Raw genomic sequence first — 23,359 nt, forward strand, 5'->3', positions numbered from 1 at the left:
TTATGTGGTTACTAGGGAGTCACACCTGGGTCATTAGGCTTTGTAGGCCAGCACCTTAGCCACTGAGCCATCTCTCCAGCCCCTTGTTTTAGTTTTTTTTGAAGTAGTATCTCACTCTAGCCCAGGATGGGGTGGAACTCATAGCAATCCTCCTACTTCAGCCTCCTGAGTGCTGGGATTAAAGGCGTGTGCCATCATGCCCAGTTACTCTTCGTGTATTAGGGAAGTATGCCTGTGTGTGTGTGTGTGTGTGTGTGTGTGTGTGTATGTATGTATATATGTATGTATGTATGTGTGCATATATATATATATATATATATATTTACAAATACAAATACAAATATATATATATATTTGTACCATAATATTTTCATCTCTAAAAATCCTTAAAAATTTGTCACGAATGAGTTCTGATATGGAGAAGAACATTTACCCCCCGCTTCTTCAGGTTTTCCACGCACAGGGCTGTATTAGTGACTTTTCTTGTTGCTGTGACAAAATAACTGACAAAAGGAAGTTCCAGAATAAAGTGTTCATTTTGGCTCATGTTTAAGAAGGGAAACAGCTCATTAGGATGGGAAGGCATGGCAGTGGGAGTGTAAGGCAGCTGGTTGCTTTAATGCAGTCAGGAAGCAGAGAGAGATGAATGGCGATGTTCAGGTAGCTTCCTAAGTTTTTAAAAATCTCTTTTTATTCAGTCTGGGACTGAATTAAAAGAAGATACTAGAAGATAGAAATATTTCTCATGTTCATGGATTGAAGAATCAATGCTGTGAAAATGCCTATCTTACTAAGAGAAATCTACAGATTCAATGCAATTCAATTCCAAATTATAGCACCATTTTTTCACAGAAATAGAAAAAGCAATCTTCACTGGGCGTGGTGGCACACACCTTTAATCCCAGCACTCAGGAGGCAGAGGTAGGAGGATCACCATGAGTTCAAGGCCACCCTGAGACTACATAGTTAATTCCAGGTCAGACTGGGCCAGAGTGAGACCGTACCTCGAAAATCCAAAAAACCAAAAAAAAAGCAATCTTAAAATTTAGAAGTACAAAAGATTTTGGATAACCAAAACTGATCCTATGCAAAAGGAATACTGCTAGAGGCATCACCGTATTTGATGTCAAGTTATACCACAATGCCATAATAATAAAAACAGCCATAAAAACAGACATGTAGACCAACAAAATAGAGGATCCAGGTATAAGTCCAGGTAATTACAGCTACCTGATTTTTTTTTTTTTTTTTTGAGGTAGGGTCTCACTCTAGCCCAAGCTGACCTGAAATTCACTATGGAGTCTCAGGGTGGCCTCAAACTCATGGCAATCCTCCTACCTCTGCCTCCCAAGTGCTGGGACTAAAGGCATGCACCATCATGCCCAGCTTGGTTTTGGATTTTTTTAGATCTGTATGTAAGCAGGAGTGAGAATCAGTGACAGTACATGTGATATAAAGCAGGCGGGTGACGACATACTTGGGGTGGAAAAGTTTATGAAGAGACAGACACGGGTAAAGGAGATGGGGGAAGAGTTACACAAAACTAAAGACATGTGAAAAAGCCATATGGCCTTTTTTGTTAGCCAATTAAAAATACAAGTTAGGGATACATGGCTCAGTGATTTAAGACACTTGTTTACAAAGCCTAATGACCATGATACAATTCCCTAGTACCCACGTAAAGCCAGATGCACAAAGTGTTATAGGCATCTGGAGTTCATTTGCAGTTCATTGCAGGCTGGATGCCTGGTGTGCTCATTCTCCCTCTCTCTCAGAATAAAATAAACATTTAAAAAATATATAATTTGAAAAGTATATATAAGTTGAAAAGAAGTATGGTGCACGGTTGAAAAATGCTTTCAGAAACCCTAAGTTATTATAGGAAAATCCCAGTGTCAGGAGTAGGATATCTATTATAGTCAGCTTCACATTGCTGGGGTGAACATCCAACCAGACAGTTTAGGAGAGCAAGGGATTTATCTCAAGCTTACACACCCAGGGGAAGTTCCATCAATGATGGAAGAAGCTGTTTACTTCCATAGATCCAAACAGAGAGAAAAACTATGGCAGGCAAACACCAATGGCAGCAAGCAGGAACTGCCAGAGTTCAATGATCTCTCTCCACACCTGAGAGCTGGAATCAGATCCGCCCCAGTGACACACCCATTCTAACAGTAATCTGCTTGCTAGGGGCTGAAATTGGAAACTCTCCAACACCTGAGTCTATTGTTCATACATTTACACTTTCATATTCAAAGTACCACACTATCTCCATGTGATTTGTTGGTCAAGGAGGCCCCTGAGGCCTCCAACCAATACAGGCTACTACCAGTGCTCTTGGCCACCACCAGAGCTAGAGAGTAAGACTCTTACTGAAGGTAACACATGCTTTAGTTGCAAAACACTGAAAAATCAAGCTGCAACTGAGCTGAAGCTTCCTCCTTGCTGGCTAGTTGGCATAGTGCTAGAAGGGGCTGTGCAGGGTACCAGGGAAGAAAAATCATCAACTGCCTTACTCAGCAGTGGACCTGCAAGCCACACAACTGATTAGCTAGTCGGTATGTACTAACTGGTGCAACAGTGGCATGAACGTTATGGGAGGTAACCAATGAACTGTCCATGGGAGGGAACTCATGCCTTGTACTTGCAAACCACATTGGGGAGGTCATAAGCCCTAAGAGGGAAGATACTAATGTTGTTTGGCTAAGTTGACATATTCTGAGCTGTTGCAGACAGCTTCACATTGCTGGGAGAAACACCCAAACCAGACAAAGCTTATGGAAGGAAGGGATTTATTTCAAGCTTACAGATCTAGGGGAAGTTTCAAAATGGTGGAAGAAGCCGGCTCCCACTACCAGCCAGCAATCAATGGCAGCAGCATAACAGCAGGGGTCTAGGCAGAGCTCAGACTGCTCTGTACACCTTTTGGTTGAAATTCAGACCTTCCACCAATTCCCCCTTGGACTGGACCCTAGGATCTCCCCCTCAGTGACCCCTCCTCTAGCCAGACGGCTAGAGACCCAAGTTATATGCTTTAATAAAACACCTGAGTCTATGGGAGGGCAGACATTAAAACTGTATGAGGCCAGGCATGGTGGCGCACACCTTTAATCCCAGTACTCAGGAGGCAGAGGCAGGAGGACTGCTGTGAGTTCAAGGCTACCCTGAGACTACGTAGTGAATGAATTCCAGCTCAGCCTGGGCTACAGTGAGGCCCTACCTCAAAACAAAACAAAACAAAACAAAACAACAACAACAAAAAGAACTACCACATGAGGGCTGGAGAGATGGCTTAGTGGCTAAAGGCATTTGCCTGCAAAGCTAAAGGATCTCAAGTCAATTCCCCAGGACTCTCATAAGCCAGATGTGCATGTATCTGGAGTTTGTTTACAGCGGCTGGAGGCCCTGGCGCGCCCATTCTCTCTCTCTCAGTTTCTCTCTCTTTGTCTGCCTGCCTCTCTCTCTCTCAAACAAATGGATGAAAAAGAAATAAAATATTTAGGGCTGGAGAAATGGCTTAGCAGTTAAACGCTTGCCTGTGAAGCCTAAGGACACTGTTTCAAGGCTCGATTCCCTAGGACCCACGTTAGCCAGATGCACAAGGGGGCGCACACGTCTGGAGTTCGTTTGCAGTGGCTGGAAGCCCTGGCGCGCCCATTCTCTCTCTCTCTGCCTTTCTCTCTATGTCTGTCACTGTCAAATAAATAAATTAAAAAAAAAGAAATAAAATATTTAAAAAAACCTATCACATGATCCCATCAAATTGCTCTCTAAAGATGTATGTCTACGCCTATAGACTAGATCCCACCACATTGCTCTCTGAAGATGTATGTCTATGCCTATAGACTAGATCCCATCACATTGTTCTCTGAAGATGTGTGTCTACGCCTATAGACTAGATCCCATCATATTGCTCTCTGAAGATGTGTGTCTATGCCTATAGACTAGTGTCATCCTCACCCTGGTTAGAGAAGCTTCCATTGCAGATGGTGGTGACTACTGAGGCGATTCAAAGCCTATCAGAGCACTAAGAATAAGTGGCCTTGGAACGCTCCACATTAAATGTGAACTGTGTATTACATCTTCTGAGTCTCAGGGAACATGTGGAGGAGGAGGTGGGAAGAATGCGTGAGCCTGAGGATGAGAAGTGCTGTGGAATGCTGCAGTCCAGGCCTCACATGGTATCACATTCACGACCCCACTGTGCCTGTTGTAACCTGCACGAGAACCACACAATATTGAACCCATCACCATTCCATTATGGATGGTGGCAGAGGCCATCAGGCCCCTATAACTCCATGAGGAGTTACAGGGAATTAATGGTGGCTCAGGAAGTGGTGGACTCACTGACAGGTTCCATGTACTCTAGTAAATAACCCCCCCACCCATGCTCATGCCCAAGCAGGTATCCAAGTTAAACTCAGTGGGTCACACCCCCAACACACACACACACACACACACACACACACACACACACACACACACACACAAATACCTCAAAGAGACAGCTGGAAAAAAGGTGTCCAGTGGAAGGGAAATGGGGTAGGGAGTCAAGAGAAGGCAAAAGTAAGGAGAGGATTGTGATCAGAATATATTATATCCATGTATAAAATTGTCAATAAAATAAATTAAAAAAAATCACACTGAAGAGGGCTGGGGAGATGGCTCAGTGGATAATGTGCTTACTATGCAAGTGTGAGTATCTGAGGTAAGATTCCCAGGACCAGATGCTGTACTGGGTGTTTATAACCCCAGTCTGCCTACAATGAGAAGGGTAGTAGAGACAGGAGAACTCACTGGAAACTTGTGAGCCAACTAGGCTGGCAAATGGAGTGATGACCAATGAGAGACCCTGCTTCAAATGACTAAAGAGAGGACCAACCCTTCGAAGATATCCATTGACCTCCATACACATGCTGTATCACATGTGGACCTGCATGAACACACACACACGGACATCATACACACATGCACATACCACAAAAAGAGTCACATCGAAGATAACTTTAAATGGGCTGGAGAGATGGCTTAGCAGTTAAGGCACTTGCCTGTGAAGCTTAAGGACCCAGGTTCAATCCCCAGTACCTACGTAAGCCAGATGCACAAGGTGGTGTATATTTCTGGATTTTGTTTGTAGTGACTGAATGCCCATTCTTTCTCTCTCTCTCTCAAATAAATAAATAAAATATTTTTAAACTTAAAAACAAAGAAGGGTGAGAAAATGGTCAAACATGTTTGGCAACAGTCAAACAAGTGTTATGGATACTTATTACTTAGATTGTTTTAACTAAAATTCTGTAAGAACAAGGGTGTGTGTGTGTGTGTGTGTGTGTGTGTGTGTAATTATCAAATAAAAGCAAAATATGTTACATTTAATATACTCTTATTGGAATGAACTCACTGCCTGTAACCTGTTCTGCCCTAGGAACTTGAGGTTTCCGTATCTAATGCAAGCATCACTCGCTGTGTTTTTGGAGGATAATGTCAATCAGTGACATGATCACATTTAGTTGCACTCTGATGCACTTGATGTCCTAGCCTGGACTCTGTATGCTGTCCATGTAATAAGTGGAATCTCCAAAACGTATTTGAATAGAGTATTTGGTAAATACCCTCAACTTGGGGGTTGACTGAAAACTGTCCCCAAGGAAAAGAATCAACTAACCATCACTACAGATAAACAGCAGGCTCTACAAGGTGTTAAGTCTTAGTTGAGCTATTAAAAAAAGTACTCTAGAATGAGGTCCAGATAAACACTTTAAAAAATAGGTCTTATTAAGTCCCAGTTTCAGAGAACTCTTGAAGACCAGTCTTCTCAATATAGGTTGAATTGTATTATTATTATTGGCATAAAATGGAGCTTCCAGTCTCAATTTCCTTATTAACATTATTTTGTTATAAATTAGGCAACTTGATTGTTTAGGAATTTGGCTTGAACTGAGGTTTTCAGTTTGGGAAGTAGTCCTCGCCAGAAGAACATGCTTCCAAGAATGACCCATGGCATTGTCACCTCAAGTAAGGACGGAACCAAATATCGCAAAGAAATTCAGGTGGCCCGGACAAAGCACTCCCTGTTGACCCCATTCTGAGGACAAAAAGCTAGATCTATTTTTTATTTTTTCACAAAACCTCAATTCCATAAAGGAGGAGGCCCTGATTTCCACAAATCCATTATCACCAACCAAGTACACAATGGATGCTTGGCAAGGTGAACCACATACCATTTCCAGAAAAGTTCTGGAATGAGCCAGATCACGCTAGTCCCATTCATGAATCCTGGGAAAGACAATCCTGGTGGTGGGTAGACGCAACGAAACTCCTTCACTTGGTTGTCTATGTTGTAATCATGGGACCAAGCTCCATTGGCTCTGTGCAACCATTAAGTAGCTACACAGCCATTAGGGGGCTTTGATGGATTCCACCCTCATTATGGGTTTTGGATTCCCACCTCCTCCGTTCTTGGTAAAGGGAGAAACGTGGAGCTATCAGAACTTTGTTGTGGGAAACCTACTTCCTTCTGGTCAAAACAAAAGAATTTGAGTTTTACATCTGGCTATGGGTGTAGATAGGACATTTTAAGCTACCCCAAAATATAAGACTACAGCACCCTCTCCAAATAATCTCCCGGCCAAGGGACCACCTCTCCCCTAAAAGACATACTAAGGAGTTGGGAGGAACAGTTAACCCCTCAAGAGACGATGTACTTAAACCCCCAGAAGCCCCACCCTGGATTTAGTTGCTGAGATAGTAAGCCTGACTGCTTCCTGGCCCAAATCCTAAACATGCCCAGATACCCTGCATGTTTTTTTTGTTTTTGTTGTTTCTCTGAAGACCCCTTCCCCGCCTCCCAGCCCCACCCCCCGACTCCCAGCAGCCCCCCCTGCAGCTGCCTGAGGATTGTTGAACCTGCCTGTTCTCTGGACCCTAACTCAAAAGGCATGGCTGACTTCCGGTGATTCGCCTCACTCTCCAGCAGGCTGACAGCTTGTCAACCCTACTTCTTTTTTTTCTACCAGTCGCTGATAAAATTGTCGTTGAGTCTGTTTCTGATTTCCTTTATACATAAGACTAAGATCTCACCAAAGGGAACCCCAGGTCCCTAAGTAACACAATTCTTTTCTTTTCTTCTTTCTTGCTTCCCCGGTACAGTCATAGAGGAATCAGTACCTGAGCAACCCCCTCGCCCCCGGCAGGCAAAGACTTGGGCACCACTCTGTCACAGGTTAGGAAAATTACGGTGCAGAGAGGGGCGAAGGCTTTCCCCCAGCTCCCAGGGCATGACAGAACTCTTATTCGAACCCCGGCCTGGGGGGCGGGGAGATGCCTCTCAGCGACCATTCAGTTTCCCCGAGAGTTGAACCGGGGACCAGGCACATGAACCAGCATCGCATCGCAAGGCTGCACCCCCATCATCCGGGTCCCGCACCCCGACCTCGACCCCGGGGCTCACCTGCCGGCGCCACCGCGCACGCGCCGTCCGCACCTGGCGCCCACTCTCTCTCCCTCGGCCGGGTACTACTCCCCGATGTCCCCCGGCCGCGGAGCTGGAGCGGGCCGGACCCCTGGCTCGCTTCCTTCGCTTCCTCCCGCCGTCACATGACAGCAGGGGCGGAGAGCGGGGGGGGGGGGGGGGGAGCGGTGCCGCCACGTGACCGCCCGCGGGCGACGACTGATGACGCAGGAGCCCGCGCGCTCCGATTGGCACTGGCGGAGGGAGTTGAGGAGCGGAGTTGTCTTTTGGGAGGGGGAGCGGTGCCGGTGTGTCAGAACCGGGTACGCGGCACGGGGCCCGGGCGGGCAGCCCGGTGAGACAGGGGCGAGGATGGCGGGGCGGAGGCGGAGAGCGGGGCGGGGCCGTCACGTGACCGCCCGCGGGCGACGGCTGATGACGTAGGAGCCCGCGCGCGTCGTTTCGGACTGGCGGAGGGAGTTGAGGAGCGGAGTGTTTGTTGAGGGGGACGGAGAGCAGGTGTGTCAGGACCGCTACGGGGCTCGGGCGGGCAGCCAGGTACGACCCGGGCGGAGGATGGCGATGCGGAGGGTGGCGGGAGCTGTGGCCCTGGGCCCGCGGCGCCTCCTCCTCTCCCCGGCGGAGAGACTTTTTCCTCCCGGCTCACTGGCCCCGGGCCGTCTCCATCCCGCAGCCCGAACGCGGGTGCGTGGGAGAGGTGACGGCCTGCTGATGGAAAGTGGCCGGGAAGGTCGAGGCACGAGCTGGGGCGTTCGCATGTAGTCGAGGCCGCGGGTCTCCTTCGCTGGCGATCGTGGGTGCGAGCGTGAACGGTGCTGTGGATGCTCCGGGGCCACCGTGCGGTACGCTACAGGTGCCCTGCGGGGTGCGGGGTGCGGGGCGCGGGGCGGCAAAAACCAAGTGCACCTTCTTCGATGCCCCGCAAGCTATCAGCTGATTAAAGAGAGCTTCAATGTAGACAGATTGGAATGTTGCAGCCCACACTCAAATTATCCGGGGCTATCTTAGCCCCCTTGATGGCCAGTATTAACATCTACCTGTGTCTCAACCTAACATCCTGTGACCAAATGAGTCCTTTTGAAATGTACGAACAGAATCCCTTGCTTCCTCCAGCCTTAAAGGAAAGAATGACATCAGATAGCATCTGACATCAATAGCAGATTTCCCTGCTTTTCTGTACACGCCTACTTGATGTATTGGCAAAGTACCTTGCTGTATGACTTTTGTTCCGAAACTTAAAAAGCTTAGTAAAATTGTTAACACGCTGGAAGGTTGAATTTGGGGTAACCTGAATCTGTGTTCCCTGGCCATGGTGAGAGCTGTGTGTTCTGCATTGACACATGGAATTGGCTTTGTTTTAAAAAATATTTTACTTATTTATTTACTTATTTTGAGGGGGGACACAGATAGAGAGGATGGGCACGACCTCTAGCCATGCAGACAAACTCCAGACACATATACCATCTTGGGTGCTGTGGAATAGAGCTTTGGTCCTTAGGTTTACTGGTGAGGACCTTAACTGCTCAGCCTTCTCTCCAACCTGGTGTATTTATTTATTTATTTTATTTATTTGCAAGCAGAGAGAAAAGAAACAGACAGTATGGGCATGCAAGGGCTTCCAGCCACAGAAAACAAATTTTAGGTACATAAGCCATTTTGTACATCTGGCTTTACATGGGTACTGGGGAATAAAACCTGGTTTGTTAGGCTTTGCAGGCAAGTGCCTTAACTGTTGAGTCATCTTTCCAGCCAGAATTGGTGTTTTTTAATTATTACTTTTTTTTGGTTTGTTTTTTTGAGGTAGGGTCTCACTTTAGCCCAGGTTGAGCTGGAATTCATTACGTAGTCTCAGGGTGTCCTCAAACTCATGATGATCCTCCTACCTCTGCTTCCCGAGTTCTGGGATTAACGTTGTGCACCACCACACCGGGCTTTAATTATTACTTTCATAACTCAACACATTCTTTTTGATCACCTATTTTGTGAGTTGTTTTATATCATCTAGAGTATGTCAGCCTTCCATTTTAATGAGGTCCCAGAGTTAAGGAGTGACAAACAGTCAAATAGCTGTGACGAGTTTTAAAATAGGAGGTGTGTGTATTAGGAATAGTGGGAGCACGAGGAAGAGAGGAGTGTCTGCGTAGGTGAGGAGCTTCAGAGAGATGGACACATCCTGGTGTGTTGAAAGGAGCCTGGCTCTGGTTGCCGTCCACCTTGAATTTAAAAGAGGTGAGCCAGCATGTTGCTGTGCCCCCTGTAATGCCACTGTTGAGAAGATGGAACCTAAAGTAGTGTTTTCAGGTTTTTTTGCATAATTATTTCTCTTAAAATATATATTATATGTATTTTTTTATTTATTTAAGAGACAAAGAGACAATGGGCACACCAGGGCCTCTAGCCACTGCAAACAAACTCCAGATGCATGTGCCTCCTTGTGCATTGGTTTACATGGGTCCTGGAGAATAGAACTAGGATTTTTTGGCTTTGCAGACAAATGCCTTAATCATCTCTCCTGCCCCCATAATAATTATTTCTGCTGAGAGCAAATCTTCCAATTTTGCCAGGGGAAATGAGGTAGTACACGCAACCTTCTAAACAAAACAGCCCGCTAGGAGATGACTTTGTTATAAACTGTCCTGGAGACTACAGGTAATGGGAACAAAAACATCAGTCTCACTGGAGGAAGAGGTTTCTTTCCTTCCTTCCTTCCTTCCTTCCTTCCTTCCTTCCTTCCTTCCTTCCTTCCTTCCTTCCTTCCTTCCTTCCTTCCTTCCTTCCTTCCTTCTTTCTTTCTTTCTTTCTTTCTTTCTTTCTTTCTTTTCCTCAGGTAGGGTCTAGCTCTAACCCAAGGTGACCTGGAATTCACTATGTAGTCTCAGGGTGGCCTTGAACTCATAGTGATCCTCCTACCTCTGCCTCCCAAGTGCTGGGATTAAAGGCATGCACCACCATGCTTGGCTAAGTCAGTGTTTCTTAACCAAAGCAGTGTTGACATTTTGGTTCAGATGAGATTCTGTGTTATGGGATTGTTCTTTACTTCTAGTATATTTTGCAGTAATTCTGGCCTCTGCTAATAGGTGCCCTCATCCCCAGTGCCAAAACCAAAACTGCCTCCAGATGTTGTTAAATGCTTCCTGGGGGAGGAGCAACCCTCTCACCCACCTCAACCCCCAAAACCACCAAGTTAAACTGAGCTGTGAGAAGTGGTATTAGAGTCTTTTCACACTGCTCTAAGTCAGGTAGAAACAATGGAAACATCCGATTCACTGTGTGGTGAAGCCTTGCTTTCTGGCTGGTAGATAGCGCTTCCTTCCTGTGTTCTCTTCTCACACAGTGGATGGGCAAAGCAGCTCTTTGGAGCATCTTTCCTGAGGCTACTGCTTTCACTCACAAAGGAGGATCTGATCACTTCCTCAAAGGACCTACCTCATAAGACCATCACATTGGGCATTAAGACAGCAACAGATATGTTGAGGTGGGGGCACACCTTGAGACCCTAGCAGAGGGTGAGATGGAGGGCAGATGGAGAAGTGCAGTTATTCATATGGTAGAAGGAGAATGAACAGTTCTGAGATGCAGCTCTGCATAGTGTCTATGAAGTGGAGACTGAAAGAAGGTCCTGCTGCGGCAGGAGGAGGGAGCATCTACTGAACGCTGCTCTGTGAGAGACTGAGGGATAGGACTGCAGTAGTGGCCTTGCTGAGGGAGAGGTGACTCAGGAGTGTGTGTGAGGAGAGGACTTGAAGACAAATAGAGACAAGTGTATAGGAGAGTTTTGCTGTCAGGTGAAAAGAAACAAGTGGCTGCCAGAGGGGAAGATGGAAAGACATTTTTCTTTAAAATTAATTAATTTGCAAGTAGATAGAGATAGGAGAGAGAGAAAGAGACAGACAGACAGACACACACACCAAGAGAAGAGATAGGACAGAATGGTACTGTGAGGGCATTTAGCCACTGCAGATGAGCTCTAGATGCATGAGCCAGTCTGTGCATCTGGCTTTATGTGGGTACTGGGGAATGGAACCAGGTCATTAGGCTTTAGAGGCAAGTGTCCTAACCATTGAGCAATCTTTAGCCAAAGGATGTCTTTAAGATGGGAGAAGGAATAGTCCATTGGCTTGTTATAGAGAATGATGCAGGAAAGGGAAAAAACAGAAATGAAAGCAGAATACTTTCTTGCATTCTGGAAGAATGTCCTGGAGTAGGGAAAGGGGCAATGATTCAGTGGAAAGTGAGTGAGTGAGTGAGGGGGGGTAGCCTTCATAGCAGGCACAATTAGTGCATTCAAGAGGGAAGGCAGAATGTGGGAACTGCAGCTGGTAGGTGAGAAGAGAGGAACCTCTGGGTCCTCAGTGACATAGGAAGTGGGGTCTGAGCTCTTGGAGCTGGTGGAAGAGGAAGATTGGGAGGTTTTAGCATTAGGAATTGTCAAAGAAGCTGTTTTCTAAATTAAGATTTTCTAAACTCATGACTGTAATTTTAGCCTTGGAGGCTAAAGGATTGCCATGAATTTGAGGTCAGCCTGGACTACATAGAGAGTTCCAAGCCAGAAGGCTATTTAAAAAGTACCTTTTTTAAAAATTTTCTTTTCAATTAGGGTCTTACTGTAGCCCAGGCTGACCCAGAATTCACTCTGTAGTCTCAGGCTGTCCTTGAACTCACGGTGATCCTCTACATCTGCCTCCTGAGTGGCTGGATTAAAGCCGTGTGCTACCATCCCTGGTTTATCTGGAGCCTTGTGCTCTTAGTAACAGTTTGTGCTTTGAATTCCTGCCTACCCTTTCCTTGGTTTGCATGCCTGGATCAGTTACCCTCTTGTTGCTGGGACGAAATACCATTTCCCTTTTTCCTTTCCCTTTCCCCTTCCCATTTCCTTTTCCCCTTCCCTTTCCTCTTTTCCTTTCCCTTGCCCCTTCCCTTTCCCTTGCCCCTTCCTATTCCCTTCCCCTACCCTTTCCCTTCCCATTTCCTTTCCCCTTCCCTTTCCTCTTTTCCTTTCCCTTGCTCCTTCCCTTTCCCTTGCCCCTTCCTATTCCCTTCCGCTACCCTTTTCCTTTCCCCTTCCCTTTCCTTTTCCCCTTCCCTTTCCTCTCCCCTTTCCCTTTCCCCTTCCATTTCCTTTTCCATCATGGACTTGCGAGGGGCTCCACCCCTTCCTGAGGAGCTTGTGGTTAGGGAGAGGTCAAGACATTTCCTTCAGTGGTGTGGTCAGTGGTGGCACATGCTCTGGTAAATAGCCCTTTACCCATGATTCTGTAAGCAGCTCTAATTAAACTTCTTGGGACACATGCACACTTGCATGCACTTGTGTTCCTGCACACACATGTGCACCCAGAAGAGGAGGGGGATCAGCAGGAGTGGGAGAGAGACAAGAGGGTAATGGGGTGAATATGATCAAAATATATACATGTATAGAATTACCAAAAAATAGTAAAAAGACCTGATGCTTGAAGATCACATAGAGAAAGGAATGAAGGTCATGACTACAGCTGCTCTAGTAGAGCCCTCTAGAAGATAAGAAGTCCATACAGAAATTCTGCTTTTACTGTCTGCTTAAACACCAGGTATATAAGCCTCTTAGAACTCAGAGGAGCTGTCAGGGCCATCTTTTTAAACAGAATTTTATTGTGTTGTTTTTTGCATTCAAAACTTGCTTATGTCAGGTAATAAAACTTACAGTTGTTAAAAAAATTTCACCTTAGGGTTGGGGAGGTGCTCAGTGGGTAAGAGCTCTTACCATGCAAGTACGCTGACCTCAGTTCAGACCCCAGAACCCACATGCAGCTGGAGAGCTGTGGAGAGAGGGGAGGCAGACACAGCTTCCTCAGAAGTGTGGGGACCAGCTAGCCCAGTGTACACATTGGCAAGCAAGACATTCCTCACACAAAGTCGAAGGCAAGAACCGCACCCAAGGTTGTCCTCTGATCTACACTCACGTGCCTGGACACGCACACAAACACACACAAAGATGAAGAAAACAAACCTCACCTTATTAAGCTTTAGTTTTGTTTTTTTTTTTAGGAAACTATATCATGCATAGTTTAAGAACTGGCTGTTGTTAAATTCTCTAGAGAATCAAGCAATCTTTTGGAAGACAATATTCTCTCTCATTTATAATATGAAGATAATGACCTTATACACATGTGTGTTTGTGTGTGTGCATGTCCATGTCGATGTACATGTGCTTAGGCTGGTGTGTGGGCACATGCCTATGGAGCCCAGAGGTTGATGTCAGGTGGGGCTTTCTTCCTCAGGAACTCTTTGCCTTTGAGGTGGCTTCTTGCTGAGCCTGAGCCTAGAGCTCACCAGTGTGGCTAAATTAGCTAGCCAGTGGTCCTCTATCTCTGCCTCCCCAGTAGTGGAGTCATAGTCATGTGCCACCCATGCCTGGCATTTTGTGTGGGTGCTGGGTATCTGAACTCAGGTCTTCATGAACTCAGGTTGCACAGCAAGCACATTATCCACTGAGCCATAACCGAGGCCTCTTTCCCCTGTATTGAGTGCCTTTCTGTTTGGTAACCCAGATGGTGGCACAATGATTTGATGTACTCTCAAAAGATACTGAATGCAGGTAACAAAGTGACACAATATTAGATGCAGTAATAGGAACCTTTACAGCTGTGCCATTTTCCCAGGCAGTTGTTCTGACGCTCAATCCATTACTGTGTTTGAAGTTTTAGGTAATATCTCAAGATGCCTGGACGGTCCAGCACCAGTGCCGGCTTTATATCCTTCAGTGGCATAGAGTCTGCTCTCTCCTCTTTAAGAAACTTCCAGTCGTGTATCAGCTCTGGAATGGACACAGTCTCTAGTGTTGCTTTGGACCTTGTGGAGACTCAGAGTAAGTAATACCTGAAACTCGTGTGTGTGTATGTGTGTGTGTGTGTGTGTGTGTGTGTGTGTGTGTGTGTCTGTCTGTCTGTCTATGTGGAAGTGATAGTGTGTTGTAGCACTACTTTAGGGATGCCTTTTGAGAATTGTTGGGACAGTCATTTGATCCCTGTGGACATCTTGTTGTACACTGTCTAGTAATGTACCGAGGGTGCAATGAGATGGACTCGTTCCTGGGTGTTCCTGTGGTTATGTTTCACTAAAGAATGCATGAGAAGTTTTTCTTTTGGCATGCGAGTGTGTACGTGTTGTGTGTGGGTGGGGTGTGTCTGCAAAGTGTGTGGACAGATGCATACACACCCTGTGTGTGCGCATGCAGAGCCCAGAGGAGAACTGTGGCTCTTCTGTGTTGTTTCCTTGAGGTGATGTCTGTGCTGAGCCTGGAGCTCCTGTTTCGTCAGACGGCCACATTTTCCTGTCCCTGCTCTCCTGTCCCCCCACAACCTCCCCCCACAGACCTGGGTTTGGAGGCTGCTCTTTGCTTGGTGCCAAGAATCAAATTCAGGCCCTCATGCTTGTGCAGCTAGCATTCTTATCCACTGAGGCATCTTTCTAGCCCTGCACTAGAAACTTACGGGCTGATGCAGTTACTTTTGCATTGCTGGCACAGAATGAGAGACCAGAAGCAGCTGATGGGAGAAAGCAATTTATTTTGGCTTTCAGTCTTGAGGGGAAGCTCCATGACGACAGGGGAAGCGTGTCATGAGTGGAAGCTCGACGTCACCTCAGCCACAGCAGGTGGGAGCAGCACAGGGGTGAGCCGAGCTCTAGCAGGGAAGCTGGCTGGAGTGCCTGCACGCAGTTGGATGGATGTGCCCCAGTGGATTCAGGAGTTACATCAAAGCTCATAATTTAGATCTTTAGCTGCCTGGCTGGGGGAGGTGCCAGTGGGTGGATCCTAGGGTCCTGCCCTAAGGTGTCTTTGGAAGTAGATCTGACTTCCAGCCTGAGATAGGCGAGGTGCCAGAGTTCTGTTCCATAGTGTGCTTGCTTATGGTGATGGTGGTGTCATTTCTCTCTGCATGGATGTGTGAAAGGGGGCCAGCTTCTTCTGCCATTATGGAACTTCCCCTGGATCTGTAAGCTTCAATAAATCCTTTTCTGTCTAGTTTGGCAGCTCATCTCAGCCACTGAAGCTGACTGTGACACACCTCTAGGCCTGCCCCAGTGATGCACCTCTTCCATCAAGGATCTGTCTTCCAAATGGCCATCAGTGGGGAATCAAGCATTCAAACCCATGAGTTTGTGGAGTACATCTGTTTCAAACCACCACATAGGCAGAAGCATTAAGCTTTCTGACTTCAAGGAGCATGCAGCCTAAAGTGTGTGATGTGTACAAACAAGGCCTCTAAATGTCTATGACACTGTTACTTCCAGTGTCCTATTTCCATGTACTCTCTTCCCCTGTGATCACTCACTCTGCAGGGAGACTGAGCTGAAGTCAAGAATTCCAGCAAAGGCAGGTCTCTGCAATGATGAGAGTTCACTTGTGATGAATTATTAATTTTTTGAGCAAGAGATTTACAACAGAGGTTTTTTTTAAAAAAAAATTTTTACTTTATGTATTTATTTGACGGAGAGAAGGAGCAAGAGAATGGGCACTCTAGGATTTCTAGCTACTGCAAACAATCTCCAGACACATGTGCCACCTTGTGCATCTGGCTTTATTTAGGTATTGGAGAATTGAACCTGGGTCCTTAGGCTTTGCAGGCAAGTGCCTTAACTATTGAGCCATCTCTCCAAGTACAGTTTTTTGTTTTTTTTTTGTTTTTTTTTTTTCAAGGTAGCATCTCACTCTAGCCCAGGCTGACCTGGAATTCAGTCTGTATTCTTTTTTTTCTTTTTGGTTTTTCGAGGTAGGGTCTCACTCTGGTCCAGGCTGACCTGGAATTAACTCTGTAGTCTCAGGGTGGCCTTGAACTCACGGTGATCCTCCTACCTCTGCCTCCCGAGTGCTGGGATTAAAGGCGTGCGCCACCACGCCCGGCTCTTCAGTCTGTATTCTTAAGGTGGCATCGAACTCATGGCAGTCCTCTTATCCCTGCCTCCTGAGTGCTGGGATTAAAGGCATGCGCCACCATGTCCGGCTAGTGTTTTTTTTTTTTTTTTAATTTTAGTTAGAGTCGTTTTTACTTTATATATATTAAACCCGTAGTATAATCTTTATGTTATTGCCAGTATTGCTCCCTTTTTTGCATTGTAACTCTTTATTTATTTATTTATTTGTAAAATGTTTTATTTATTTGCAAGCACAGAGAGATGGAAGAAAGGCAGAGAGAATGGATGCACTAGGACCTCCAACTGCTGCAAACTAACTCCAGATGCTTTATGTGGGTACTGGAGAATCAAACTTGGATCCTTAGACTTTGCAAGCAAGCGTGTTAACCACTAAGCCATTTCTTCAGCCCAATTAAAAAAAATTTTTTTTTGAGGTTAGCTCAGGCTACCCTGGAACTCACTCTGTAGCCCAGGCTGGCCATCTCCCATTTCACCCTCCCAGGTGCTTTATTTATTCCTTTATTCTTGCTGGATGTGTAATCTGCTGTGTGTGGTGTGGTGTGAGTGGTGTATGTGTGTGTATTGCCCATGCAGTGCTCCTGTGGTGGGATTCACTGTCCTGTGGTGGCTGCTGTGGAACATGGCTGTCTTGCTTCATCACTCTTAAGCCCATTTTTTCACGAGCACTAGAGATTCTCCAATCTCTGTTCCCCTGTGGGACTGGAGTTACAGACATGTGTGGCCATCCTCAGTTGTTTATGTGGGTTCTGGGAATTGACCTCGAGCAGTCTCTTTGGCCTCTTCAGGCCCTCCTGCTTGCACAGGAAGTGCTCTTAATTGCTGGGTTATCTCCCCAGCCCTAAGCATTATGGTTTAGTCAGAAATGCAGTATGCCAATCCAGTAGCATTTACAGTTAAGTCACATCTAGTGGTATTAAGCACAGAAATACTCATTATTTTGTTAAGGGTAAAATATATGTGTGTGTGTATGTGTGTGTCTGTGTGTGTGTATGTATTAGTATTAGTATTAGCATGACATTCCACAACTTTACCTGAAATTGAAACAGTTGAAGGCAACCTGTGAGAAGGTAGTGATCAGGCACCCTAAAGGGACCTGTCCTGAACTTTCAGCAGCAGAGTCAGACAAGGACTCACGACTTGTATCATCTCCGGCAGCACAGTCCAGGGTCAACCTCCTGGTAATGTACGCTGTGCGCTTAGACAGAGATGACCAATGAGCAGTCTGTACCTGAACCAGACATTGACCCGTCAGGCTTGGACATACTCTCTTGTCAGCTAGAACCCTCTTTTCTTGGGGGAGGTGGCACTGACTAGTTCTGGACTAGACCTTTTCTGAAGTTTGGACCCCTGATTTGCATATAGTGACCTGCATGGGAGCAGTGGGACTTTTTGTCTGTTGGATATGTTTCCTTTGTCAGGAAGCCACTGGCCTGCCATTCTGTATCAGAGATGCTGCGCTTCTCCGTCTGGCTTCAGCAGATGTCCTAATAAAGAACCTGTATGCCTCTGGGTCTGATTCATTTCTACCATTTCAAGAACTGGCTCCGGTCACTAAACAGCCTATCAGCTCTTGCCTTATTTTGCTAGCGATGTTCTTAATAATGTATCCTGTATACTTGCATGTTCTCAAGCCACGACATTCACCTCTTTGCTTATGAACATGGGGTTGGATCTGCTCATGGAGGAAGGTAGCTGGGACCTTCTGGAGCCATTATGCTCATCCTAGGCACTCTGCCTTCAGGCTTATTGTAATGGCAAGAGCATAAACTTGTATTTGGCTGGGTGACAGCTGTTGAGTTTCCTCTTCCATGTGGCTGTTTACAGGCCGGGCTGAGAGAAATGCCACTGAGTGCACAGGGAGGGTCAGGCCTGCAGTGTCTGAGCTCTGATGGGTCAGTGTCCTTGATCTTTGACATGTGCAGAATTGGTGTTCTAAGAATCACCCTCTTAAGATCTTACTCCTTTGTTCTCACTTCAGTCCTCGCCCAACCAGGAAACAGTTTCCACTGGATAGTACGTGGAATCAGCTGGTATCCACCAGTGAATGGACAAAGGAAAATGAAATATAATACAAGTACATGCACAGATGTGCATGCGTGTGCTCATGCATGTGCATACATACAAATACTAACTAGCATAATATCTATCCTTCATAAAAGGAAATCCAGCTGGGTATGAGGCCTTATGAAATTCTTGCACTTAGGAGCTGAGGCCATTTCATAATGTATTCCTCTTTTGAACATGTTTTCAATTTGCAGATATATTTTGTCAATTAAGAAACAGGTGGGGCTGGAGAGATGGCTCAGTGTTTAAGGCACTTGCTTGCAAAGCCTAATGACCCTGGTTTGATTCCCTACTAACCACGTAAAAGCAAATGCACAAAGTAGCATGTGTATCTGGTGTTTGTTTGCATCAGCTGGAGGCCCTGGAGCACCCACTCTCAGTATCTCTCTTATCACTATCTGTCTGCTTGCAAATAAAATAATAAAGATAAGTGAATATTTTTAATTAATAGCAAAAATGAAAAGGGCATACAAGAAAATATGATGCTTAGTGGATGCTAAAACTCAGTCCTGGAGTGGGGCCTGGTGGTTCAGACCTTTCATCCTAGCACTTGGTGGAGGATGGCTGTGGGTATAAGGTCAGCTGGGGCTATCTAGTGAGTTTCAGGCCAGCATGAAAATCAAAAATAATAACAGCACTGGTGAAATGACTAAATGGTTAGGGCACTTGTCTGAGAAACCTAAGGACCCAAGTTCAATTCCCCAGGATCCATGTAAGCCAGATGCACAAGGTGGCACATACTTCTGGAGTTCATTGCAATAGCTGGAGGCCCTGACAGACCCATTCTCTCTTTCTCTTTCTGCCTCTCTTGCTCTCAAATAAATAAAACAACAACAAAAATCCAGCTCTAGACAAACTCCACTCTTATTTCCTGATAGTCCTCCCATTTCCCATGACTGTTTAGTCATTGTAGATTTTTAGTTAACAAATAAAATGACCTTATGATGGGAAATATATTTTGCAGGAGAGATTGAAGTGTGCTAATTAAAATGAATCACAGCAAACATTGTCATAATGGTTTTGATGAGGAACACAGTACAGTGTAAATCATCTAGGCAAGGGAGTCTGTGTCTGAAATCCCAGTGGTTTGGAGGCTAAGGCAGGAGTCATGAGTTAGAGGTCAGCCTGGGCTATGTACTGAGATGACCCTGTTTCAAAAAAAATAAAAAGGAAAAAGTGCAAACCAGTCCTTAAAAAAGCATTTATTTATTTATTTAAGAGAGAGAGAGACTGAGAGAAAGAAGCAGAGAGAGAGAGAGAGAGTATGAACTCACTAGGGCCTCTAGCCACTGCAGATGAACTCCAGATGTATGTGCCAGTTAGTGTATCTGGCTCTATATGGGTACTGAGAATTGACCTCTGGCCACCAGGCTGTACAAGTGAGCATCTTTAACCACTGGCCCATCTCTCCAGCTCTAAACCAGCCTTTTTATATCAGTTTAGGCAGGTAGGAAGATTTCCCATAGTAAAATGCATATTCTTTTTCCTTATCCCCCTCTTCATTCTCATCAGCAATCCTAATCAGTGTCCTTTAAATACCAGTTTTATGTTGTAGGGGCTGTAGTGGTTAGGGTGTATGGTATTTCTGCTCTGTGCTTGTTTTTTTCTTTTTTGGTATGGGTTTTTGAGGTAGGGTTTCATTTTAGCCCAGGCTGACCTGGAATTCACTCTGTGCTCTCTGCTTTAGGTAATGGAGCTTTTCAGAATGAGAGTCCAGCCATCCTGGGGTCGGACAGGACAGAGGAGTGAGCTAGTGGCAGGTTTCCTGTGATTTTGATGGCACTCTGCTTCCTTTGCTTGTTGCCTCTGTTGTCAGGATAAGTCTGTTTGCATTTATACTTGTCAGCATGTGCATCCAAGAAGTTACTTGTAAACTATAAGCATCATTTGCAGATGTGGGCATCAATACTTGCCTGGCAGGTTTAAGCCCTCAAATTTAAGATTGTAGCAAGTTCCTCAGCCCACTCCTCTCAGAATCTCTTTTTGCCTGCTTATTTCTTCTTCCTACTACATAACACTACCTTATAGCCTGACATAGAGGATCAGATATTTATTTAATCATTTGTTATCTGTGTCTGTCTGGAGTGTATGCTGTATGATACCATGGTTTTTGTCAGTTGTCTCTGCTATCAGCTTTGCCCTATGGACATGACATATAGGTAGCACATAGTAAATACACTGATATGTTTAAAACCTAAGAAGAAGATAATTGTAAAAAATTCTGCCTACTCCATTTATATCCATGGATCATTCCACTCATGTATCCCTAATTATAAGTGAATACAAGTGCATAGACATACGTGCGCGTGCATATATCACCAGCCCTGTTCTCATCTTCATACAAGTGCATAGACATACGTGCACGTGCATACATAACCAGCCCTGTTCTCATCTTCATACAAGTGCATAGACATACGTACACATGCATACATCACCAGCCCTGTTCTCATCTTCATACAAGTGCATAGACATACGTGCACATGCTTACATCACCAGGGCTGTTCTCATCTTCATACAAGTGCATAGACATATGTGCACGTGCATACATCACCAGGGCTGTTCTCATCTTCATACAAGTGCATAGACATATGTACACGTGCATACATCACCAGGGCTGTTCTCATCTTCATACAAGTGCATAGACATATGTGCACGTGCATACATCACCAGGGCTGTTCTCATCTTCATACAAGTGCATAGACATACGTGCATACATCACCAGGCCTGTTCTCATCTTCATACAAGTGCATAGACATACATGCGCATGCATACATCACCAGGGCTGTTCTTATCTTCATACAAGTGCATAGACATACGTGCACGTGCATGCATCACCAGCCCTGTTCTCATCTTCATACAAGTGCATAGACATACGTGTACGTGCATGCATCACCAGCCCTGTTCTCATCTTCATACAAGTGCATAGACATACGTGCGCGTGCATACATCACCAGCCCTGTTCTCATCTTCATACAAGTGCATAGACATACGTGCGTGTGCATACATCACCAGCCCTGTTCTCATCTTCATACAAGTGCATAGACATACGTGCACGTGCATACATCACCAGCCCTGTTCTCATCTTCATACAAGTGCATAGACATACGTGCACGTGCATACATCACCAGCCCTGTTCTCATCTTCATACAAGTGCATAGACATACGTGCGCGTGCATACATCACCAACCCTGTTCTCATCTGCATACAAGTACATAGACATACGTGCATGTGCATATATCACTAGCCCTCTTCTTGTCTTCATACAAGTGCATAGACATATGTGCATGTGCATACATCACCAGCCTCGTTTTCATCTGCATACAAGTACATAGACATACGTGCACGTGCATCCATCACCAGGCCTGTTCTCATGTCCATACAAGCATGTAGACATATGTGCACATGCATAAATTACCAGCATTGTTCTCATCTTCATACAAGCATCTGGCTTGTGTCTTGGTCATGTGGGTAACCCTGCCGTTAGTATCTTGTTTGTTTTTGATGGGGCATGCCTCCTGATGCAGCTGTCTTCACAAGGGAGCTGTCCTGGGGAGTAAAGGTGCGTATGGTGTGAATCCCTGAGTGAGATAAATCCTCATTGCAGTCGGGGAGATGGGGCTCACTGGCATGAAATAACTGAACTGAAGGCACACATCCAACTTTCACACAGGGGGTTGAATTTGAACCCACTTGCTTGCCTCCTGCTCAGACTGTCCTTCTAGAACTATTTGAATGGCAGTAGTCCTCAAAAGCTATGTTGGTCAGCTTTTTGGGACTATAACAATACTAGAGTTGATTGCTGAATAAAGAAAAAAGGATTATTTTGGCTCACAGTTTTGGAAGTTGTAGTCCATAATCTCTTGGCCCTGTTGCTGTGGCTTGTTGGCGCTCATCATGACAGGAACATGTGACACAGCGTCACCACTTACCTTACTGCAGTGAGCAGAAGAGGGGGGAAGGCAATAGGGACTCACAGTCCCTTGCAAGGGCATGACACCAACCACCTAAGCACTGCTATCAAGGATCTACCTGTGCAAGGCTCCATACTTCCTAATAATGCCAGAAAGAGTGGTTGGGGTGGGGTGCGAAGTGTCTCTAACACATGGCTGTTTGAGGAACATGTCTGTATTGTAGCAGCATCTATGAGCACTGTGCCAGGCGTGGTTGGGTGCATTTTCTTAAGTTCTTGAAGTTATGTGAAGTTTGTGTTGTTCTGGATTATTTAGAAGTCAGAAAGTCAATTTTTTTTCTCAATTTTTATTAACATTTTCTATGATTTTAAAAAATATCCCATGGTAATACCCTCCCCCCCATCACTTTCCCCTTTGAAATTCCGTTCTCCATCATATCCCCTCCCCATCTCAATCAGTCTCTATTTTGATGCCATGATCTTTTCCTCCTTTTATGATGGTCTTGTGTAGGTAGTGTCAGGCACTGTGAGGTCATGGATATCCAGGCCATTTTGTGCCTGAAGGAACATGTTGTAAGGAGTCCTACCCTTCCTTTGGCTCTTACATTCTTTCCACCACCTCTTCCGCATTAGACCCTGAGCCTTGGAAGGTGTGATTGAGATGTTTCTCAGTACTCCAGTCACTTCTTTCCAGCACTATGATACCTTCTGAGTCATCCCAAGGTCACTGCCATCTGAAAAGAGAAGATTCTCTACCCAAAGTGAGAGTAGCATTAATCTAAGGGTATAAATATTAAGAGAAGTGCTTCCTGGGCAGTTTGATAAGCATAGTATATACACTTACCCAGATATCAGCAGATATTACACCCCTAGGGCTCATGACTACCCCTGTTTTAAGTTTTCAGTATCAGGGATGTATTCTGCCCCCCATGGAGCGGGCTGCAGTCCAATTGGAGGGCAGTTGGTTTCCACCATGACAGATGTGCCACTATTGCACCCGTTGG

The 23,359-nt window shown here is 45.5% G+C and overlaps 2 protein-coding genes across 7 annotated transcripts in view; one reads left to right on the forward strand and one right to left on the reverse strand.

Moving 5' to 3' along the window:
* Washc5 (WASH complex subunit 5) overlaps nt 1–7,577 on the reverse strand; it is a 63,596-nt gene extending 56,019 nt beyond the window's left edge. For both annotated transcript variants that reach the window (XM_045143444.1, XM_004661403.2), the window contains exon 1: nt 7,451–7,577. The gene's annotated coding sequence lies outside the window, so the exon portion shown is untranslated. The remainder of the gene's footprint in view (nt 1–7,450) is intronic.
* Nucleotides 7,578–7,856: 279 nt separating this feature from the next.
* Nsmce2 (NSE2 (MMS21) homolog, SMC5-SMC6 complex SUMO ligase) overlaps nt 7,857–23,359 on the forward strand; it is a 273,683-nt gene continuing 258,180 nt past the window's right edge. For 4 of the 5 annotated variants that reach the window (XM_045144558.1, XM_045144560.1, XM_045144561.1 and 1 more), the window contains exons 1-2: nt 7,884–8,008; nt 14,146–14,312. In XM_045144558.1, the coding sequence (XP_045000493.1) occupies nt 14,165–14,312 (148 nt within the window). In that variant the 5' untranslated portion in view covers nt 7,884–8,008; nt 14,146–14,164. Of the gene's footprint in view, nt 8,009–14,145; nt 14,313–23,359 lie in introns of all 5 variants that reach the window. The other variant, XM_045144559.1, reaches the window with a different exon arrangement.

Source organism: Jaculus jaculus, chromosome 2, assembly GCF_020740685.1.
Source record: "Jaculus jaculus isolate mJacJac1 chromosome 2, mJacJac1.mat.Y.cur, whole genome shotgun sequence".
Taxonomy (NCBI): Eukaryota; Metazoa; Chordata; class Mammalia; order Rodentia; family Dipodidae; genus Jaculus; species Jaculus jaculus.